This window comes from Cydia strobilella, chromosome 18 (assembly GCF_947568885.1).
Source record: "Cydia strobilella chromosome 18, ilCydStro3.1, whole genome shotgun sequence".
Taxonomy (NCBI): Eukaryota; Metazoa; Arthropoda; class Insecta; order Lepidoptera; family Tortricidae; genus Cydia; species Cydia strobilella.
Window position 1 is genome coordinate 11,283,643 of NC_086058.1, and position 19,901 is coordinate 11,303,543.

At 39.1% G+C, this 19,901-nt stretch overlaps 2 protein-coding genes and 1 non-coding gene across 4 annotated transcripts in view; 1 reads left to right on the plus strand and 2 right to left on the minus strand.

Moving 5' to 3' along the window:
- The first annotated feature begins 3,333 nt into the window (after window positions 1–3,333).
- LOC134749314 (ufm1-specific protease 1) lies at window positions 3,334–4,799 on the plus strand. Of its 2 annotated transcripts, none has more exons than XM_063684214.1 (4): window positions 3,334–3,486; window positions 3,605–3,775; window positions 4,030–4,239; window positions 4,623–4,799. In XM_063684214.1, exons 1-4 carry the CDS (start codon window positions 3,364–3,366, stop codon window positions 4,752–4,754), a joined length of 636 nt encoding a protein of 211 aa, XP_063540284.1. In that variant the 5' UTR covers window positions 3,334–3,363; the 3' UTR covers window positions 4,755–4,799. The 2 variants fall into 2 exon arrangements, with proteins under 2 accessions (XP_063540284.1, XP_063540283.1); XM_063684213.1 differs by having other exon boundaries at window positions 3,336–3,486; window positions 3,590–3,775.
- Window positions 4,800–5,260: 461 nt separating this feature from the next.
- Window positions 5,261–19,901, minus strand: part of LOC134749674 (dynein axonemal heavy chain 10) — a 76,658-nt gene continuing 62,017 nt past the window's right edge. Inside the window, exons 78-95 of the mRNA XM_063684692.1 lie at window positions 19,557–19,711; window positions 19,029–19,247; window positions 18,276–18,440; window positions 17,900–18,008; window positions 17,222–17,385; window positions 16,560–16,655; window positions 16,227–16,405; window positions 15,853–16,012; window positions 15,497–15,698; window positions 14,229–14,371; window positions 12,277–12,435; window positions 11,708–11,879; window positions 10,481–10,612; window positions 7,870–8,029; window positions 7,112–7,331; window positions 6,645–6,824; window positions 6,018–6,164; window positions 5,261–5,544 (exon numbers count right to left, since the gene is read on the minus strand). Coding sequence (XP_063540762.1) covers window positions 5,398–5,544; window positions 6,018–6,164; window positions 6,645–6,824; window positions 7,112–7,331; window positions 7,870–8,029; window positions 10,481–10,612; window positions 11,708–11,879; window positions 12,277–12,435; window positions 14,229–14,371; window positions 15,497–15,698; window positions 15,853–16,012; window positions 16,227–16,405; window positions 16,560–16,655; window positions 17,222–17,385; window positions 17,900–18,008; window positions 18,276–18,440; window positions 19,029–19,247; window positions 19,557–19,711 — 2,909 coding nt within the window. The 3' untranslated portion in view covers window positions 5,261–5,397. The remainder of the gene's footprint in view (window positions 5,545–6,017; window positions 6,165–6,644; window positions 6,825–7,111; window positions 7,332–7,869; window positions 8,030–10,480; window positions 10,613–11,707; window positions 11,880–12,276; window positions 12,436–14,228; window positions 14,372–15,496; window positions 15,699–15,852; window positions 16,013–16,226; window positions 16,406–16,559; window positions 16,656–17,221; window positions 17,386–17,899; window positions 18,009–18,275; window positions 18,441–19,028; window positions 19,248–19,556; window positions 19,712–19,901) is intronic.
- On the minus strand, window positions 12,744–12,815 carry Trnaq-uug (transfer RNA glutamine (anticodon UUG)). Its single transcript has one exon. It is a non-coding gene; the product is annotated as a tRNA-Gln (tRNA).

Consider the following 19,901-nt stretch of genomic DNA (forward strand, 5'->3'; position numbering starts at 1 on the left):
AAATTGTTAGTATTTTTAAAAATACATACTGCGCTCATCAATTGCAATTTACGATCATTGACTCTCTTATTTATCTCTTATACTGTGGTAAATGTGTGAATAACGTGTTAAAATCCCATTCTCTTTTTATCCCTTTTTGTATACATACATCGATGGTGGGTAATAAGGCCTACAAAAAATACTTTGAGGCCTTATTATCCTATATAGGGAATAACAGGCCGACATGTCACATGAGTCATGGAAAAAATAAATATTTTTGATTTTTATTTACCAAAATTTGCTATATTTTGATTATAATCTTTGTAAGTATGTCTCTAAGACTGATTATTGTTATATAGAATGACAGTTTACTTAGCAAGTTGTACTCATAAATTTGAGTGTTAAGTCCCCGGCAAGCTCGATTCTCTATACAAACGTAGTTAAGCTCTCTCGCTTTAAAACGACTAGCTAGATTGCACTGAAACTTTTTACATAGGATAAGGTATATCTAGGTCTGTAATTAGTTTATTTATGAAGGTTCAGATACAATAGTTAAAAAAACAGCGAATTTAAGTTTTTCATACAAAACTTGTTTTTGGTCTATTTCGTATATACTGGAGCTATATAAACTAATTACACACCTAGATATACCTCATGTCATGTATGCGCAAAGTTTCATTACAATCCAACACGTAGTTTTAAAATGAGAACGAAACTCCATTTGTATGGGAAGGTGAAATTCGGCCGAGCTTGCCGGGGGCTCTTAATTCTCTATTAATCTAGTATAACTGGATCGGTCATGAGGGGTGGGGAGAAATGACCGAACGGGAGTCTTATGTATCTTTCAGTAGGAGTAGCAGAGAAAGCGCTGTTATTGTTTGTCCTTGTCACAGTCTCACATTTTTTTTGATTCCCCACCGTAAATTTGTATGTATGGTTTATGGTGGGCTACAAATCTAATCGACCAATCATATTGTCGCATTGCGTATGTTTTGTCCCTCACGGGCGCACGCGTATAGCTGATATATGTAATGCTAGGCCTATGGCTGTTATAAAATTGGTTTGGCAATTTTTTTAAGTTTTTTTATTTATTTATTTATTAACACAAAGCATATATAGTTGGTCAAACCAAATTGTCTGCAGTAAATAAGAACAAAAAAAACTATACTCATCCTTTTCTTTTGGGAGCTAGTACTAGTGTAAGACAAAGATAGTATAATTCTCTCTCTCTATGTTTTAAATGAGACGGTCCTTTGACAAACTATACATTCTAAAAATTATGACAGCGAACAAATCCCAGGGCTTAACTGCCGCTCTAATCACTCTTATTTACACTTAATATTATCTTATATATACATTTTTAAGCTATGGAGTATGTATTTAATTTCACGTAGTCGGCAATCATGTTTCTTATTATAGGGTGTTAGAGTCTAGATTCCGCATGTTTATTCGCGATATGGGACATTCCTATAAGTGTGACGTACTTACATACAATTTACTTAACTAAGATATGGCTTTTAATATTTGTTTAGTTATGTGGGTTGTTACTAACTAATATTATTAAAAGTTACTGCGGAGGCACTTATAGGTGCCTATATATACTTACTTAAGACGAAAGTGGAGGACCCGCGCGAAATCGCCTTTTCATACAAACGCAGTCCTCAATTTTCTCTTTGGATGTTAACATTATTCAAAATATATTGACACAATTAGTTGTATATCAACCACAGCTATTTTTAATTACAATAAACATAATTTTTTATTATTATAAAAGTTAGGAGCATTTAGAAATTTGTATGAAATCTGTTCTTCGCTCCTAATTTTTACAGTTATCAAAAAATCGAAAAAAGTCAAACGTAGGGTATCCTCTTAATTTTGTAACTAGTGGCTATGCGAATTCTTGGGATTAGTTACCAAGCGGACCCCAGGCAGGTATAAGCTGCGGCAAAAACCCAGGACAACGCTAGGACAAGGATGATGATGACTGATGGCGTTATTCATAAACGCGTTACTGACCAGAATTAGCTAGGTATGAATCGTCAATCTTCGTTATCTGTCATTTTGACTTTTGTATTTGTAAGAAAGGGTTAAAACATAATTTAACTAAATAAGGCCCGTGAGAAAATGCCGATGACAGGGTAGAGCGGAAAAAACGAGGGGAGGCCTTTAGTTTGCCCAGCAGTGGGACACGAAAGTAGGCTAAAAAAAGAAAAAAAATGCCCGTAAAGTTTATGAATAAGGGGGTTAATATTTATACTTAAAGTTGGTCAAGCAAATCTTGTCAGTAGAAAAAGGCGCGAAATTCAAATTTTCTATGGGACGATATCCCTTCCCGCCTACATTTATTAAATTTGCCGCCTTTTTCTACTGACAAGATTTGCTTGACCAGCTATACCTACCGTTTATAAAAATATGCAGATGGAAACAATATAGGTAAATGAAGTGTTTGTGAAACACCTTGAATTATTTTTTCTTATAGGAACAAGTGTTTTTCTGTATGCGTGAAATTATTAACAATACGGCGGATGTCTGGTATTACTTGATCATTGTAACCGTACGATATTAGATACACAGTAGACAGTATATATATACACGATACACGTAATCCTTCCTCATAGTTTAAAAGTGCTTGTTGCTAGGCCTATTTGAATAAAGAATACCTATTTTGACTCTTGACTCATACTTAACTAAAAGAAACTGGCCTCATACATTTACATAATAAGTATGCCTACTGGGGTTCTTTATTACACACTCTACATAGTATAAAACTAAGTCGCTTTCCGCTGTCTGTCCCTATGCTTAGATCTTTAAAACTACGTAACGGATTTTGATGCGGTTTTTTTAATAGATAGTGATTCAAGAGGAAGGTTTCTTGAAAGAGCAGCGAGCCTCTGAACCCCAAGGCCCCGCTGTCTCAATAGCCACCGGCACAAAGTCAAAAGCGGATTCCAACACGGAGTACATTATACGCAGAGTACTTTGCGTGCTTAGACTTACAAAAAAAAACCCTCTACACGTAGTGGGGATGTTTTTTTTTTGTTTCAACCCCATGGTGTGGAGTGCCGTTGGATAGGTCTGTCAATGATTATTATTATTATTTATTTCCAAATATGCAAGTTTACAGTTCTAAACCAAAGCACTTACATACTACAATAAATCATATTATTAAATTACATTATATTAATTTACATGTCAAACTATAATTTAAATCCATTCTTAAACTACCAATTGTACTCAGTCATATTATGATCTACCCCGTCTAATAGCCCCCGTTTTAGGCAGCCTATTGTGACAGCTGGTAAATACGGATATTGGCATAACGCGTAATTTCCCAAGTTCTGATGTCACGTGAAATGGAATGACAATGACATTAAAAAAAAAACAATGACAAGTTTGTTGGCGAACGTCCACGAAGGCGCTGAAGTTCAATTCTCATCGGGAAAGTTTCATTTAGTTTCTGGAAAATATAAATATTACCATTATTTATGCGATGGATTTGATGATAGGGTAAGCATATGTATCATTTTACTGTAAATTTAAAGTATATCTTTTATAACCTATAAACTACTACTTACAATCTATCGCACTTATTTTATTAATGAACTTACAGTTGATTATTTTCCAGGGCTGGGGATGTGGATATAGAACATTACAAACAGTATGCTCCTGGATAAACCAGTATTACCAGAAAAATGTTGAGGTTCCATCTATTAGACAGATTCAAGAGATTTTGGTTGACCTAGAAGACAAACCTAGATCATTTTTAGGTTCTAGGCAATGGATTGGCAGTTTTGAGGTGAGATTTGGGTAAATTTCCTACAACAAGCATGTAAGTTCTCAATTTTAAACAAGCAAACTTGAAAAAACTTCACTTCAATATTTTTGATTTTGATGAATAACAAAACAATCAATAATATAAATATATAATTTTAATTAACACTGATATTGGAAGTTAATATGTAGCGCTAAATTATTAACTGTCATTTACATAAAAATATAGATTATACTGTTTTAGAATGTAGGATTATTTTACAAATCTATTCTTTTCAGGTGTGCTTAGTGATAGACAAGCTATACGACATTCCAAGTAAAATAATCCATGTAAACAAAGGAGATAACTTAAGCACCATAGTGGACACCTTGAAGACCCATTTTGAGAAGTTCGGAAGCCCCATTATGATGGGCGGAGATATTGACTGCTCTTCTAAGGGCATTATGGGAATCCATATTGACAAATCTGAAGCCAGTCTTTTGATTGTGGTAAGATCTTTATCTTACTAGCTCATTATATAACAAGATATTGACTTACTTTTTATTTTGTAGGACAGATGGAGACAGACATAGTATATGTAGTATGGAATAACTATTTTGACTGTTTTATGTTGTATAGAAGTGAACTTAATTGGTAATAAACTGTCTTGTAAATAATTAATAAAATTTTAATAAATAGACAGACAGCACTTGGGCCGAATCTGGCCTGCAAGCCATTAGCTCCTGGAAACAAAGCGGGAGATGCAAATAAAATAAACTTTAAGTTTCAGTTTAAAATAGAGTCCAAGGGCTTTGTACGGAAACAAGATAAGGCATACATATAAAATAAATAAAATGTCAACAAAAATGAGAAGGTTAACATTTATTTTCAGGATCCACACTATGTGGGAAAGGAGCAGACCAAGGAATTCCTTCAGAACAAGGGCTGGGTGAAATGGCAGCCGCTCAAAGACTTCTTGAGCTCCTCTTTCTATAATCTATGCCTGCCACAAGCTAAGTCTTAAACCATTATCAAATTTTTATTTATAAATAAAACATAATTTGCGAAATCAGTCTTTATATTATAATTTTTGTACTAACACTATATGGGTTCTGTTCTGTGCCTGAAATAAATATTTTCAATTTCAATTTCAATTTATTAATATCATAATTAGGGCTACATAATTATTAAAACATTTTACCTTAAAATGCAGTCACAGCTCAATAAAATAAGTATTATCGATACATACAAAATGTAAACTACACTAAATTGACAGGGCACCCAACTTCACCTAACCAATGGGTGACAACTGTAAAGCAGCAGTGGTAACTTGACTGGAAAACTAGTGCCAATGACATGGCCGCTATTTTTCAGCACCAATCTTTGGGTAGTTAACCCTACATTAATTTCTATGAGATCAATTAAGAAAAAAAAGTACTTAAAAGTAAGTATCTTTGCTACAACTTTTTTTTTATCGTCGACGCTACGCGGAGTTCGTAGCCCACATCCTCACGCCGCTCCGGTGTATGAGCGAGATACATGAATGAGTCGTGTACATTATTATAGATCTAAACGGTTTCATGAGTAATCGGAACCGATAATCAGACCCACAACCATCGCTCGGCGGTCCACATTAGGTCGGACTGGAACCCAGGCCCACACGTACACTAGTCCGTATTCATGATCAGGCACACGCCTTGTAAGACCCAGTGCGAGGCGTGCTCGGCGGTCCACAAGTCAGACTCGAACACCAGACCCACGCCCATGGCGTTGCGGCGCGTCGATGTCGTGTAGACCGGGGTTCGCAGCGTATTCTGGCAAAGAGAAATTGGTTTGCATTCAACTTGTTGCGTAAGAAGCCAATACCTCATACGTTAGGGTATCCTGTAGACACTCAATTAGCACAAGCTTCGTGCATTTTCGAGCTGAGAAAGAGTGGGGATATGTACCGCGACTTGTGTTGAGCACGGTAGTATGGTTCCCTTCCTATACAAGCGAGCTCATTCCTTGGATACAGAGTATCAAAAATTAATCGAGTAAGACAGTATAATCGAATTTAAACTGTTGTGAGACATACTAACATTAAATTATTTTACGGTTTAGACTCACTATTAGTGCTTGAGAAAGGAGACCTAGGCTCTCCGAAACATGTCGCGCGAGTGACTAAAACAAGTGAGTCTAAACCGTAAAATGATTTAATATAAGACAGTATATACTCAAGTGTGCTAGTGGGAAACTGTCCAAAGTCAGGATAAGTGCCAATGTAGATAACTAAGTTTCTGGTTACCTGCAGTTTGACCTTATGCGACTCTATGGGTATGATGTACATGACGGGAAGCTCCGTAACCAGCACTTTGGGGTGCGAGCGGCGCAGACACTTGTCCTCGAGGTCCCAGCGCGCGCCCTCCAAGTATAAGCCGCGGACGTAGCAACCCTACAACAATTGAATGTATCGCCAAATCACCAGCTAATGCGAGTATAATAGAGCAACAACACGATCAAAAAAAAATACAAATGTTTATTTCTCAGAATATGGTAGGTACAAAGATGGTCAAATTAAAATAAGTGCGTCATATTCTGCCTCTATCGGCGTAGAAATATTACAATTAAATACCTACTTGTGCCTTGATTGTGCCATAACACGAAAATGTGAGTGTTGACGAACGGTGGGTTTTATGTCGAATATTTTCGCAGAATCAATCTCGCAAATGGTTACCGTTAATCCATGCCATAATCGTTACACGTTCATATTCGTGTAAGTACGAAAATTACACGTCAGTACCTAGAGTCTACCTACACGCACGTTCAGAGTATATTAGCGTGAGCTGTTAAACCGGATACGGTGGTGCCCTAGGTACACTTATGAAGTTGTTGGCAGTTTAACATAAAAATCAGTATCTATTGATTGTCTTACGGTAGTTGGACGCTCCTCGATGTCATCGGGGCTAGTCCATTGCGTGACGCGCGTAAACTGCGTAGAACGATCTAGAGGCCACGTGTACAACCGGCACGCGATCTGGACCTCCGCGATCAGGTACGACTCGGGGATGTGCAGACCCGACAGCCATATTACCACTGGCTCCTCTATTGTCGCCTGAAAGAAAGTTCATGTTGAGGATAGTTATTAATGCAAGTTGAAGGATACACAATCTAAAATTGCTGTATAACATATAGGGACACTCAGTCGGTACTTTTGGGTCCGAACCAAAGACGTAGTCCATTCACCCTCCCTGGCTGGGCAAGCGAGAGCCACATATAAGGGAGTTTACTGCTTAGTCCGAACCATAAAGTGGTCCATCCAGCCCCCTAGCGCTTCACAAGTGGCTGGGGCAAGTGAGCGACATTGCGCAGTTATCCATCAACAGGTTGTAAGACAATTACCCAGTCAGTGTACTGCTTAGTCCGAGTCATAAAGTGGTCCATCCACCCTCCTAACCCCTTGCAAGTAGCCGGCGCGAGTGCGCGCCACACATTGGGCAGCTGTCCGTTGAACAGACTGTAGGACACATTGTCCAGCACGGCATCCATGCCGATCTCGCCCGCCAAAGCCTTGCGAAGGAGTGTCAGGGTTGTACGCATGCGGCTGATCAGACGGTTGAATCTGCAACATATTTAGGTTGATATGGTAGATGATGATGACCGCTTTCGCTCTTTTACTCTATGTGTATTTCGGGAAAACGGGAATCCTAGTGTCTAATTACAGATGTGCAACTTGTGCAAGTTTCAGAATATAACGTTTTTAAAGAGATAGATAGATAGAATACTCTTTATTGGCACACCTCAGTAAAAAGATACAAAAGAAAAGAAACAATTGATTAAATGTATAGGCAGACAACAGGCGGTCTTATCGCTAAAGAAAGATCTCTTCCAGACAACCTTTGAAAAAGTTGGAAAAAATTCTAGATTTTTTTTGGACATTAGGTATCAGTATCATAAGAATTAAAGAAGGTTCCATTTGGGAATGTTTATACCACTGAAAAATATACGATTGATAAGATATTTCCAAGACCTTTCTATGTTCAAAGTAGTGGAATTTTTAATGACATTAGCGGATGTGAAACTGATACCTACAGCAAGTTTTGTTAAAAATTGTTGATGGGGAAAAAGGCTACCGATGATCAGATAAGTTCTGTTAGTACCGTTCAAGTTCTTGCAGCAGCACAACACCGGTGGGCGTCAGGTTCATCTCGAAAGCCTTGCGCACGCGCCACACTTCGTACAGCGGTGGCAGCTTGCCGAGGACGTCCACGGCGATGTTGTCGATGAAGTCCTCTCGCGACATGGCTCCGCCGCCTTCGCCTGTGACACTTATAGGCATTAGAATCATGTATTGTGTACTGTATAGGTACAGGTTCTATCAAACGTAAGGTTCATTAGGAAAGTAAGTACATCTACCTTATCGAATTGAGTTTCTAGTGGTGAAAACAATTACCACTGATCCTGAACGTTCATTGTGACGAGAGGCATGAATTTGGTAACATACTATACTCGTTGGCAACAAGCATAAATAAGAAGGTCTTCACATTGTATGCGGATCTGCACACCGCACACATAACATTCATGCGTCTCGCTCACACATCGTAACAGCGTACCGCGGATCCACACGCCAACAATGTGATTTATTTGCATATTTCTTTGATCATGTTTGAGTGAACGTATCGATTAGGTACTTTTTAGGGTTCCGTACCTCGAAAGGAAAAACGGAACCCTTATAGGACCACTCGTGCGTCTGTCTGTCCGTCTGTCACAGCCTATTTTCTCCGAAACTACTGGACCAATTAGGTTGAAATTTGGTATACATATGTAAGTTTGTGACCCAAAGACGGACATGTAACGTAAACAAATGAATTTTAAATATGGGGGCCACTTTTGGGGGGTAAATGATAAAATTAAAAAATAAAGTTTTTCAAACTATATCGTGTTATATATCAAATGAAAGAGCTCATTGTGAGGATCTGAAATATATTTTTTTAATAATTTTAGGATAAACAATTTATGTTATGAAAATAGACAAAAAATGACCATTCCCCCCCCCCTTATCTCCGAAACTACTGGGTTTAAAATTTTGAAAAAAAAATACACAAAATAGATCTTTACCTATAGATTACAGGAAAACCTATTAGAAATTGCAGTCAAGCGTGAGTCGGACTTAATTACTTAGTTTTTGATACGACTCCTACGGGTTTTTTAATGACATTTTACTCACGTTTCACATAAAAAACACATTGTTTAAATTGTGTAATTTACGGAACCCTTGGAACGCGAGTCCTACTCGCACTTGGCCGGTTTTATATAAACTTAACAAAAACTTAAAATTAAAAAACATGATGAAACGCTGGTATACGCACGTCCATCTCGCTCACGCTTACGCTCTGTGTGTTAGAGAAGAACACGAACTTACTGGGTCTTAATATTAGCAGTTTTTTACATTAAAATTCTACTTGCAACTCACCTGCTGTTCCGTCTAGCAAGGCAGCAAAATAACATTCAAAATACTTGTTTAGATGGATTAGACAAATAATACTAATACTATTAAATAATCACAACAATAATTATTAATGAACGACGCAGAATAAGCCAATTATTAGCAATTACATGCAAAAAGCTAAGTATCATTCTCCTTTATTTATCCAGAGAATTAAGTTGACATAGAGTGCTCACTCCATACATCAGTTTTGATACCAAAACGACTATTATTTTCGTAGTCTACATCCAGCGTCAAGTAGCGGAACTCTCAGTACCGGAACTCTATTTTCAACTCCTTCTGCTTCCTTCTGTATTAGTTATAAATTGTTAAGAAATACACTTTACAGTACATATGGTGCTACTTTACCGCACTAGTGCGATAATTGGCACATTACGTAACTATGTCGAAAATTTTAAGGGCCGTAAAACATTGTACGATACATGTGTGAATAGGTAATTCGAAACTCGTGTCGATTTTAAACACTTCCTTCGGTCGTGTTTTAATTTATCGCCACTCGTTTCGAATTTCCTATTTTTCGCACTTGTATCGTAATGACTAATGTACTATTTCGTCAGTCGCGACACATGTGACATCGACTGTCGAGTAGCAGTACTGATAGTTCCGTTACTTGACGATAGATGTAGACTATAAAAATAATAGTATTTTTGGTAACAAAACCGATGTATGGAGTAAGCACTCTATGTCTTCTTAATTCTCTTTGTTTGTCTTTGTTTGTTAGTACAGTACCTAGTAGCTTAGTTGGTACCTAGTTAACAAGATTACTAGTGGCCGAGGACTTACTTTTCAGAACCGAAGCTGTTAATGCAGCGTGGAATATATTATTCAAAATTAAACAGTGATAAGTATGTTAAATAGATAAAAAAGTACTTATATGTCTAATGATATGATATGAACATACTAAGATAACATACGATCTAATATCGTTAACATTTAAAATACCTACACAATGAGATGAACTGATTTTTTATTGTATTCCGTATACTGATGTGAAAATTACAGAAAGGATCCAAAAAGTTGGAAAACTTCTCAGAAAATTTTACAAGGGCCATTTTGAAAAAGTTTTATAGTCGAGAATTTTTCCAAATCTAATCTATGGTCGATGTGAAGAAGACCATCTATAAGGGAAGACCGTCCACATATACGTATACAAATAAGAGAGTTCTTACCCTATAACGGTCCTAGCAATATATTTTATATGATGTCTTTCGCCACATTGACCTCACTCTTAAATACTTTGAAAACTTGTTGACACGTTTACTAACTTGTCTTTGGCTGGAGCTCTATGAGGTGCCCCCACATCTCGCGCACGGCCTGACTGAAGTAGCCGATCTCAGCGTTGGGGTGCAGCCCGAACACCTCCGGCGAGTTCACCAGCGGCAGCGTGTCGATGAACACTGGAAGCAGAATTTTATTTAATGTCCAAAATATAAACGACGACGAAAATGACCACGAACGAACGAATGAATGGTGACGAGAATGGATAGGATAAGGAATGAGTATATAAGAGAAATTGAACCAGGAGATTGAAGATCTGGTGTCCGAGCCGAACATCATCGGAGAAACGAAAGCCGCAGGCTCCAATGGCTCGGGCACGTAGTCCGGATGGGGGAAGGTCGCGCAGTCTGGAGGGCGTACTCTGGAGTACCAAGTGGCCGAAGACCGTCTGGACGCCCTAGGTACTGCTGGAGAGACGAAGTGCAGAAAGACCTCAGCGAACTCGGCGCCGTCGACTGGACAGAAACGGCTTTGGACAGAGTAGCATGGCGGTCTTTGGTGTCGGAGGCCAAGATTCACTTCGGGTCGTCGCGCCACAGCAGTAAGTAAGTAAGTATATAAGAGAAAGCCTGAAAGTTGCATCCATAACAGAAAAAGTAAGGGCAAATCGCCTAGTGTGGTACGGGCATGTGATGCGGAGGGATGAAAGTCATGTGACGAGAAAGGTATTAAGAATGAATGTGCAGGGAGGTACGAGGATAGGAAAACTGAGGATAAGGTGGATGGACTGTGTGAGGGATGATATGAAACGAACGCAAGTGAATGATGAGATGACGGGTGACAGAGAGGTATGGAAGAAAAAGACATGCTGCGCCGACCCCAAGTGAATGGGACAAGGGCAAGCGAATGATGATGATAAACGAATTAAAAGAACTTTGATAAGTAATGATTAGACTACAGGATCACTTGGGCTGTATCATCTCAGCCTAGGTTTTTCTAGAAAATGAAAGTTAATACAGTTAGTGTTAGAAACAAAGTGAACTATCCACGCCCCTGCCCTGTCGGGTGACCGGGCGCAGCGCTTCCCACTTCCTCAACCCCACGGTTTCTTGACCTACGAATTTCTGTTTTAAAAGAAAAAACCTGGTTTTAAAAATTGATCACAATCGGGCTATAACATGTAGTCAAACGTCTGGTTCCTGTAAAATAAAACCAGGACGGCCACCTGGCCTTCCTCCCAGTGTAAAAAGTCTTCTACACAAACTTTGACTTACAGATATATTCCTCTCGCTCGCAATCGGGCGGTATGACGTAGTCGAACGTCGAGTCCTTGTAGAAGTGGAAGGGCTGGAACTTGTCGAACAAGAAATCTCCCATGTACTCGTCCATGTAGGTTTTCACCACGCGCCGATCGAAATCGTCGATCACGCGGCCGCCGTACATCACCTATACAGAAGCGATTTATAAAAACTTATATCTTAAGTATGTCATACAACTTGGTTATCGGCAAGCAAATCTATAATTGTGTGCTTTTAGACAGTATTAAAACAATATCCTGGTGGACCTTCAGCACTACGTAGAGTAATTCTGATATCTAATACCGTTGCCATTGGCGATGCGGTGGAATGAGATAGTAATACCGCTTGTTCCCTCTTACACATAAATGTGTCCCCAAGATTGTCCTACGTTATGAGGTGTACTCGGCACTAAATAAGAGAAGACAGCAAACTACACGTTAACAGGACCAATGTTCTATCGCATATGCTAAAGAAAAAGCTAAAGGCAGAGAAGTGACATCTCTGAAAGTTGTCGTATTTTCCCTAGAACCATCATTTAAACTTACCTCTCCAAATAAGTACTTTAGAGTGGACCACGGAGTGGGTCCCTTGGCCGCATAGCACCGATCGAGATAACAATTCAGAATCTGCATGCACACGGCAAAGTCAGACTCGCCGAAATCGTATGAGATGTTCCACCCGATTTTGTCGTATTTTCGTCGTTCCTGCCAAGAGAAGGACTTTATATTATAAATTTACATGACATAAACTTGATCATATTGACAACGCAAAAGCCCAAAACATAGTTTACCTACCATTATATTATATTCAGGCTTGCATATGTGTACTAAGATTATTCAGTCATATAAATAGGTTGGTAATTTCGGAGAAGAATAACTAAAAATTATAACAACATTTGGAATAAACTCCTTCCGAAAAAAAGGAAAAAAATTGAAAAAGTTCCCAGCGTTGCTTAGAAAACTTGCGAGCGATGCTTAGCAAATCAGCTTTACTTTCACTAAAACAAAAAAGCAGGTTCCACCGAGATTTGAACTCGGATCGCTGGATTCAAAGTCCAGAGTGCTAACCATTACACCATGGAACCGGTTGGAATAGGCGACGAAATTGAGTATTGCATACTTTGACCATTTGATTAAACAATTATATCACTTATCAGCAACAATTGTTTTAATCAAAAATTAAAATGAATAGACATTGATTTGCAGATGTTTAAATATTTACATTATTCTTCCATTAACACTCGGCAATAGAGAATATTACGCAAAACTCTGCGTAGAGGGCGTCACTAGCACAATCACAGGGCCTACCGCGAATCACGAACATCGAAAGTTCGGCTTCTGCTTCTCTATCACTTGCCTATTCGATCGATAGAGAGGCAGCTAACGAAATTTCGATTTTCGCGTTTCGCGGTAGGCCACCTGTAAACAAACCGCTTGATACATCAATGTCATAGTGAAAACTTGTCCAAAAACTGTTTAAGGCATAGTATGTATAAGTGGTTTAGTATGTGCACTAGTGCTGCACTCTGGCGGCAGAACATTGCAGTAATACTCCCTGTTGATATCTAAAAATCGATGTTGATATATGAATAATAAGATCGTAATGCCAAACTTAATACCTAAGTCAAGGCCGTAGGTATACTTAGGTAAATAGGTAGGTATATGTTTAGGATTAGTTTACTCAAGTATGTTATCAACAATCTTTGGTTCCAGTCATTGATCTTAAGTGAGTCATTGATCTTAAGTGGTTTGTAGAGGCTAGGTTTTTAATATAATATTCTTAGCTTTATAATATTTAGCTTAGCTTTAGCGCTGGTGGCCTAGCGGTAAGAGCGTGCGACTTTCAATCCGGAGGTCGCGGGTTCAACCCCCCGGCTCGTACCAATGAGTTTTTCGGAACTTATGTACGAAATATCATTTGATATTACCAGTCGCTTTTCGGTGAAGGAAAACATCGTGAGGAAACCGGACTAATCCTAACAAGGCCTAGTTTCCCCCTCTGGGTTGGAAGGTCAGATGGCAATCGCTTTCGTAAAAACTAGTGCCTACGTCAATTCTTAGGATTAGTTGTCAAGCGGACCCCAGGCTCCCATGAGCCGTGGCAAAATGCCGGGATAACGCGAGGAAGATGATGATTCTTAGCTTTATAGGGAAGACGTGGCGTGAAGCAGCTCGGTTTTGCTTTTGCATTACTTTGGCAGTTTCAGAACGAATTTTGTAGGAGTTTTATTTTTATACAAAAAAAAACTAATATCCCGCCACCTAATTCAATGCAAATATCGTTTTGAACTAAATAATGCAAATGGCTCTTTCAAAACATGGCTCCTGTCCCTACGAGAAAAAAAAGTTTAGTAACCCATGCTGGCTACCGGGTGGTTCTGGGTCGCGCTGCCAGTTGTTCTAGCCCTGGTGTAAGTGGTCCGTCATCACTTAAGCATAGAGCCGATAGCAACGAATACCTATATATACTTTGTTTATTGAACGTCAATTGTGCACACCTGTACCACGGCGTGGAAGAAAGCCAGCACGTACACGAGCTTCTTAAAGGCGGGGTGCGTGCACTCCTCGAGCGCGTGCGCGCGCATCTTGAAGTACGTGTTGCGCAGATTTAGCTTCAGACCGTTGGGCGGCTCTGTCACCACTGTCAAACACAGACATATACGAGTTAACAATATATTAGAAGCTGTGGAAACTAATTGCTTTATTAATTCCCTTCGCGTGAAATAAGGATAGAGTCAGACCAAGCTAACTGCAGCGATTTTTAATAGCACAGACTGCGCAAGTCTTATTTTCTAACAAACGTCGTGTATAGGTCGCAGTGAGCTTGCATCGGAATGTCAATAAATAGGGGACATTTATAAGGGATTATAAACCCAGAATTAAAGTATCCCATTAGATTTTTTTTTATCTTGCTTTCAATCCAAGCACGACCACGACGCCTGGGTACATCTTTAAAACCCACCATGTGTGGACTGTGGTCTATACAGCCACGAACGCAAGTGTCGTTATACCAGGATGCTGTTTAAAACATCTGACACTGACAGGTGAAAAGGCCTATTACTTACTTATCTTGTTTATATTTTATCCTGCATCAAAAACCATCAACTCCAAAAAAGTATAATTTAACAGTATCTAACAATATTTTAAAGTATCTAAGGTAATTTTTTTTCGCAATCCATGTGACTGTAAACATCTGTTTAAACAATTATTTTAAATGACGCAAGTTTTTCTCACAGTTACCTACTTTTCCATGCCAGATCAATTTGTTTATTGACTGGGCGATGACGTACAGAAATAAATTGTACCCTACATATATTGTTTCTCTACTAAAAGGCTACGTCAACCTTGTGACCTCGAAGTTTTTTGTCCTTATTTTCATTGGCTCGGACACGTTTTTTTAAATAGCTAAATTTTTAGAAGAGTCACTAAACTACGTTAACCTTACGTAGTGGCTTTTTGTCCTCATTTTCATTGGATCGAATGCGTTTTTTTTAAATAGTTAATTTTTTAGAAGAGTCACTAAATTACTTTAACCTTACGTAGTGGCTTCTTCAATATAGTTCAAAATTTTAGAAAAATAAATTATATTAAAAAACACGTTTGGTCAAATGTAATGTCAGATTTTTTCTTTCAAAACTATGCTAGATGATAGGTTACCCGTCGCCCACGGTTAACCAATTTGTGTGCCAATTTAACTTTCGAAACGCTAAGCTGTTGCTTCGACGCTTGTAGGTAAGTGACTGGGTATGCTATTATTAATTATTACCCTTGAGCGACCTCTGCAGGATGCCAATAGGGAAGGTGGGCGTGGGATCCGTGGTGAGCCACAGCCTGTACTCTGGGTGGGGCTTCTCCATCATCTCCAATTGTTTTTCTAGTTCTCGCAAGAAGGATACTAGAAGATGACAGTTCTGCAGTATTAGCCATTGCCCGTGGGAGATCGCGCCTTCTAGCAGAGCGAGGGCAGCCTGGGAAAAAAGGTCAATATACACATTATTTATCAATTTTTATTTCCTGTGTAAGTCCTTCATGTTATCTTCATGTCCTGAAGAGAAAAAGCTAGACTTTTTTAATTAGGCACTACTTAAAGAGACCAGAAGACAATACAAGTCAAGAACTTACCCCTTCCTGACCTTGACCAAGTGATAAATACTTGAATTTGCCTCCACCGAAGCCGCAGCGATCGGCCAGCTTCATCAAATCTGCAGTTGGGTCGGACCCGGGACTCAGAATGAACACCACAGGCGTAAACGGACTGGTTTGCTCAAAGATTACGTCGAAGCTGAAAATAGATTTACAAGATAAGTTAACAACCCATAGGGCCAATCCAAAATCTACCAATGATTTTCTAAAGGTGTTTGGATCTTTATCTTTACAAGTGTGTTAGGTTATTTCTAATAGAGTCCTATCATGCCTAAACACTTAAGCACTTCTGCGTAAAAACTTAACGCTGTCGCTGACACGCCCTGTAATTTGTGGTATTCTAATATACAAACCTGATGACGGGCGGGGTGATGTATTCCTCGCCCATGGTCACAGTGATGTAGTCAGTGAGCGCGCGGTAGATGCGGTCCACACGGAAGCATCGCAGCAGCATCAAGATTTCGAAGGGCTTGAGGATGTCACGGTATCCGTTGGGGATGTGCGCAGTTTCTGGCGTGTCGCTGTCGAACCACTGAAATAAAAACAGTTTTGCTTCATCAACTATAACAACTATAAAATCATAAATGGAAAGGACGTGTTCTAGTTCAAACTGTATTCCGACTTTCTCTTTTTGCGTTAATTGAGGAATAGAGATACTGGATGTAAACTAAAAAGCGTTAAGATACCTCTTGCCAGTCTTCAACCCCACGTGAGATGTGGTCGGGAAGACTAGCAAACGCATCCGGAAAATCGTTGCTCAGCTTAATTATGTCTTGCCAACCCTGAAAATAAGCGAAAGATACTTGATCATCATTATTCTTAAACCCAATCTGTTAACAAATATGAAGTCTTTTATAGTCGATCCTTTAAAAAAAACCCTTTACGAAATCCCCCCTCTCCCCTTTACACCCTAGGGTAGAAGTTAAAACTTATTCTATATCTTTCCCCACAACTTAAACTATTTCTATTCCAAATTGCATCTAAATCGGTTCAGTCGTTATTGATGCCCCATACAAACTTCCATCCCCCTTTTCACCTTTTAGGATGATTTCTGGGATAAAAACTATCCTATGTCCTTCCAATGGATTTAAATTACCTCTATACACAATTTCCTATGAACAGACAGACACACAGTATCGCATTTACAATTATAAATATTATATAGTATGGATATATTTATATGAGCCTAGTGTCCCACTACTACTCCCACCCGTTTTCTGTCAAAGGCGTCGAGGTTTAATATATGTTTAGTACATGGGAAAAGCATAGCTAATTGAGTTTATCGATATAGGAACTCCCTGTAATTTAATTTTGCCCCCAATAGCACGATTTCTGGTAATATACTTACTGCGTTGGGTAGCCAGGTAGTAGGATTAGCTCTGGCAGCCTTCTCTAAGGACACGTTACCCTTGATAAAGAAGTCCAACTCCGCTTGACTAACGTTGTCCTCGCTCTGTTCTACCTTTATGTCCATTTGGAAAGAGAACAGCAGCTTATGCCGTTCAAAGATACCTTGAAAGTGAAAGTATCATATTAGATTGGCTGGTGTTTCGTTTCAGCTTTATATGGACGCATTAAACATTCCTTCTGGTTGGAACAACTCAAGCAGAAACGACTTGAGAGCTACTGGAGTCTGGACCACCCCAGGAGTCAAGACATATCTTGATCGATGCCGCAAGAAATGCCGATCGGCCATTGGTTTATACAGTCATCGCAGCCGATGTAAGCTGTAGATACCTTCTCAAAATTGAAAATACCTCCAAAGCCGGTGCTACTATCATCTGCAAAGATGCTGTGGCCAATGATGATGATGAAAACATAGAAGATGATAAGTTATCTATCCAAAAATGCTTACAATGTTACATGATATTTTTTTCAATCAGCAACAAATAGATAGTGACGGCCAAAGTGGCCAAATTTATCGGAAAAAATCTTATTTCAATGATAATAAACGTATGTTACGATATATTTGGATATATTTTGGGCGTCTATTTGATGCTGACTATAATTATTATTATAAACCCACCAGTACAACCATAGTCGTAGACGTTCTTTGTGTGCATGTCGTTGATGTTTCGGAGACGTCGAGTCAGGATCACATTGGGCATGGCCTTGCGCAGAGAGAACGCAAACACCTGGATAATAAAGGATTTACTCAGAAAATTATCAAACTGCGTTTATTCAATGGAGTCATTGATGCCAGCTATATATTTCGTTATACATTCGCTGGGCATAGAAAACACAAGATTCGCGAATACCTCTGTAACGGTATACCTTCTATCGGCATGAGAAAAGACATGCACACAATAGCAATACAGGTGACTCAAACTCCAATAAAAAAATTGAACATATGCAACCTTCAAATCTGTATGTTATAAGTTTGAAATAGAAACAATACTCACTTCAAGATAAGACGATAGCGAGTACTGATACATGCTGTTGACTCCTGCCATGTCGGAGAGCACGAAGAATAATATAGAGCCGCGTTTGGCCACAGGTCGGTAACCGTCACGGAATTTTTCGATGTCTTTCGTTGTGGCTTCGGCAAGAGTTAGTTTCTCCATCACCTGGATGGAAAAATATTAGTGCAGATACAGACTTTGTTTACGTTTAGAGTGTTGCTGGGAAGATAGTTTTAATCCTAGCACCTTTCCAGTAGTAGTAAGTTTTCCAGGATTTTTCTAGCAAATTCATTAGAATTATTTTTTTAATGAACCCCAAATACCAAAGAATGTTTGAGGCACACACTTATTTCTGACTGACCAGTGACTGTACTTCTTCTCATCTGCATGTCTATCGAGTACTTCTTGAGACCTTTCTAATGAGCCTAAGCTCGATGTGTTTGTGTTTTTCCATCGAATAGTTCCTTTGGCTCCCTACATACTGCATCATCAGATCACCTCCATATTAGCATAGTAATGCATTGTCACCGGAATTTCGATAGTACTCCAAATTTCAACTGAATTAGATACCGGAAAGTGGTTAAAATTTTAGTTACAAAATTTGAAGCACTATACTTTGACTATACAAAGAAGAGGTATAAACGCCGTGAAGCTAAATAGAAGTGTGTCAAAATAGACCAAGATGTTGTAAATTTTGCCGGGCTGCACCGAAGTCTATACGTTCCAGACTTTTCAGAATTTTAGATCCCTCACCTCACCAGCTTTCGACTTTGTATTTTCCAATGTGTTGACCAACTCCACGTTATCCAGCATGTTGCCTGTAGACGTAGCGAGCTCCCTGAGCAGGCTGTCCTCCAGCCCAGACAGCAGGCTCTTGTTGGCGCTGGTCTCTATGATGAGACTTTCACGTTGTTCTTCCAAATCGGCTCGTTCGGCTCTCACTACGACGCTGAGGAGCTGGTCTTCTAGACCCTAGGAAATGTATTAATTCATTTCAGTTACTACAGATACTAGTGGCGAGTGTGTATTGTAGACGTAATTTTTATGTCTGTATTGCTGTGTCAAGCAGACAACCCGATTGACCTGTGTCCGTGTTCACTGTTCAGTAATGTTTTCATGATACATAGTGAGAGACTTTAAATGCTATAGTGCATATATGGTACCTATGTTAATTAATTGACAAAAACTTGATGAAGACAACCTTCTGACTGACAACTGAGGATACGCCCCTTTTATGATAATGAGATGCACATGGAAGTGAGGGTGTACTTGACCTAGTACCTGTACGGTGACTGTGTAGTTGATAACGACGGCCTTGGCGTACGCGGCGGGATTGAACTGCGGGTTCGCAAGTTTGGTGGTGAGATACATGCGGAAGTGAGGATCATAGTCCACCTCACTGCTACCCAGCATCACGAATGTACGTCCGCCCTCCACTGCAACAATTGTTTATATTATAAACTAGCTCAGCCACTATTATAATAAATTTACAAAATTTAAATCGACAAAAAGTTTCCTTGTAATATGTAGAACTTTCTCACAAATTTATGAGAATCGGTTGAAAAATTCAACCTGTCGTTGAGAACAGCCGGCAGCCAGACATACGAAAGTATTTTCGACTTAGCT

Coding starts and splice junctions, on each gene's coding strand:
- LOC134749314 (XM_063684213.1), top strand. CDS start 3,364: ATGACAAGTTTGTTGGCGAACGTCCACGAAGGCGCTGAAGTTCAATTC. Junction 3,487..3,589: donor GCGATGGATTTGATGATAGG/GTAAGCATATGT, acceptor ATGAACTTACAG/TTGATTATTTTCCAGGGCTG. Junction 3,776..4,029: donor AATGGATTGGCAGTTTTGAG/GTGAGATTTGGG, acceptor TATTCTTTTCAG/GTGTGCTTAGTGATAGACAA.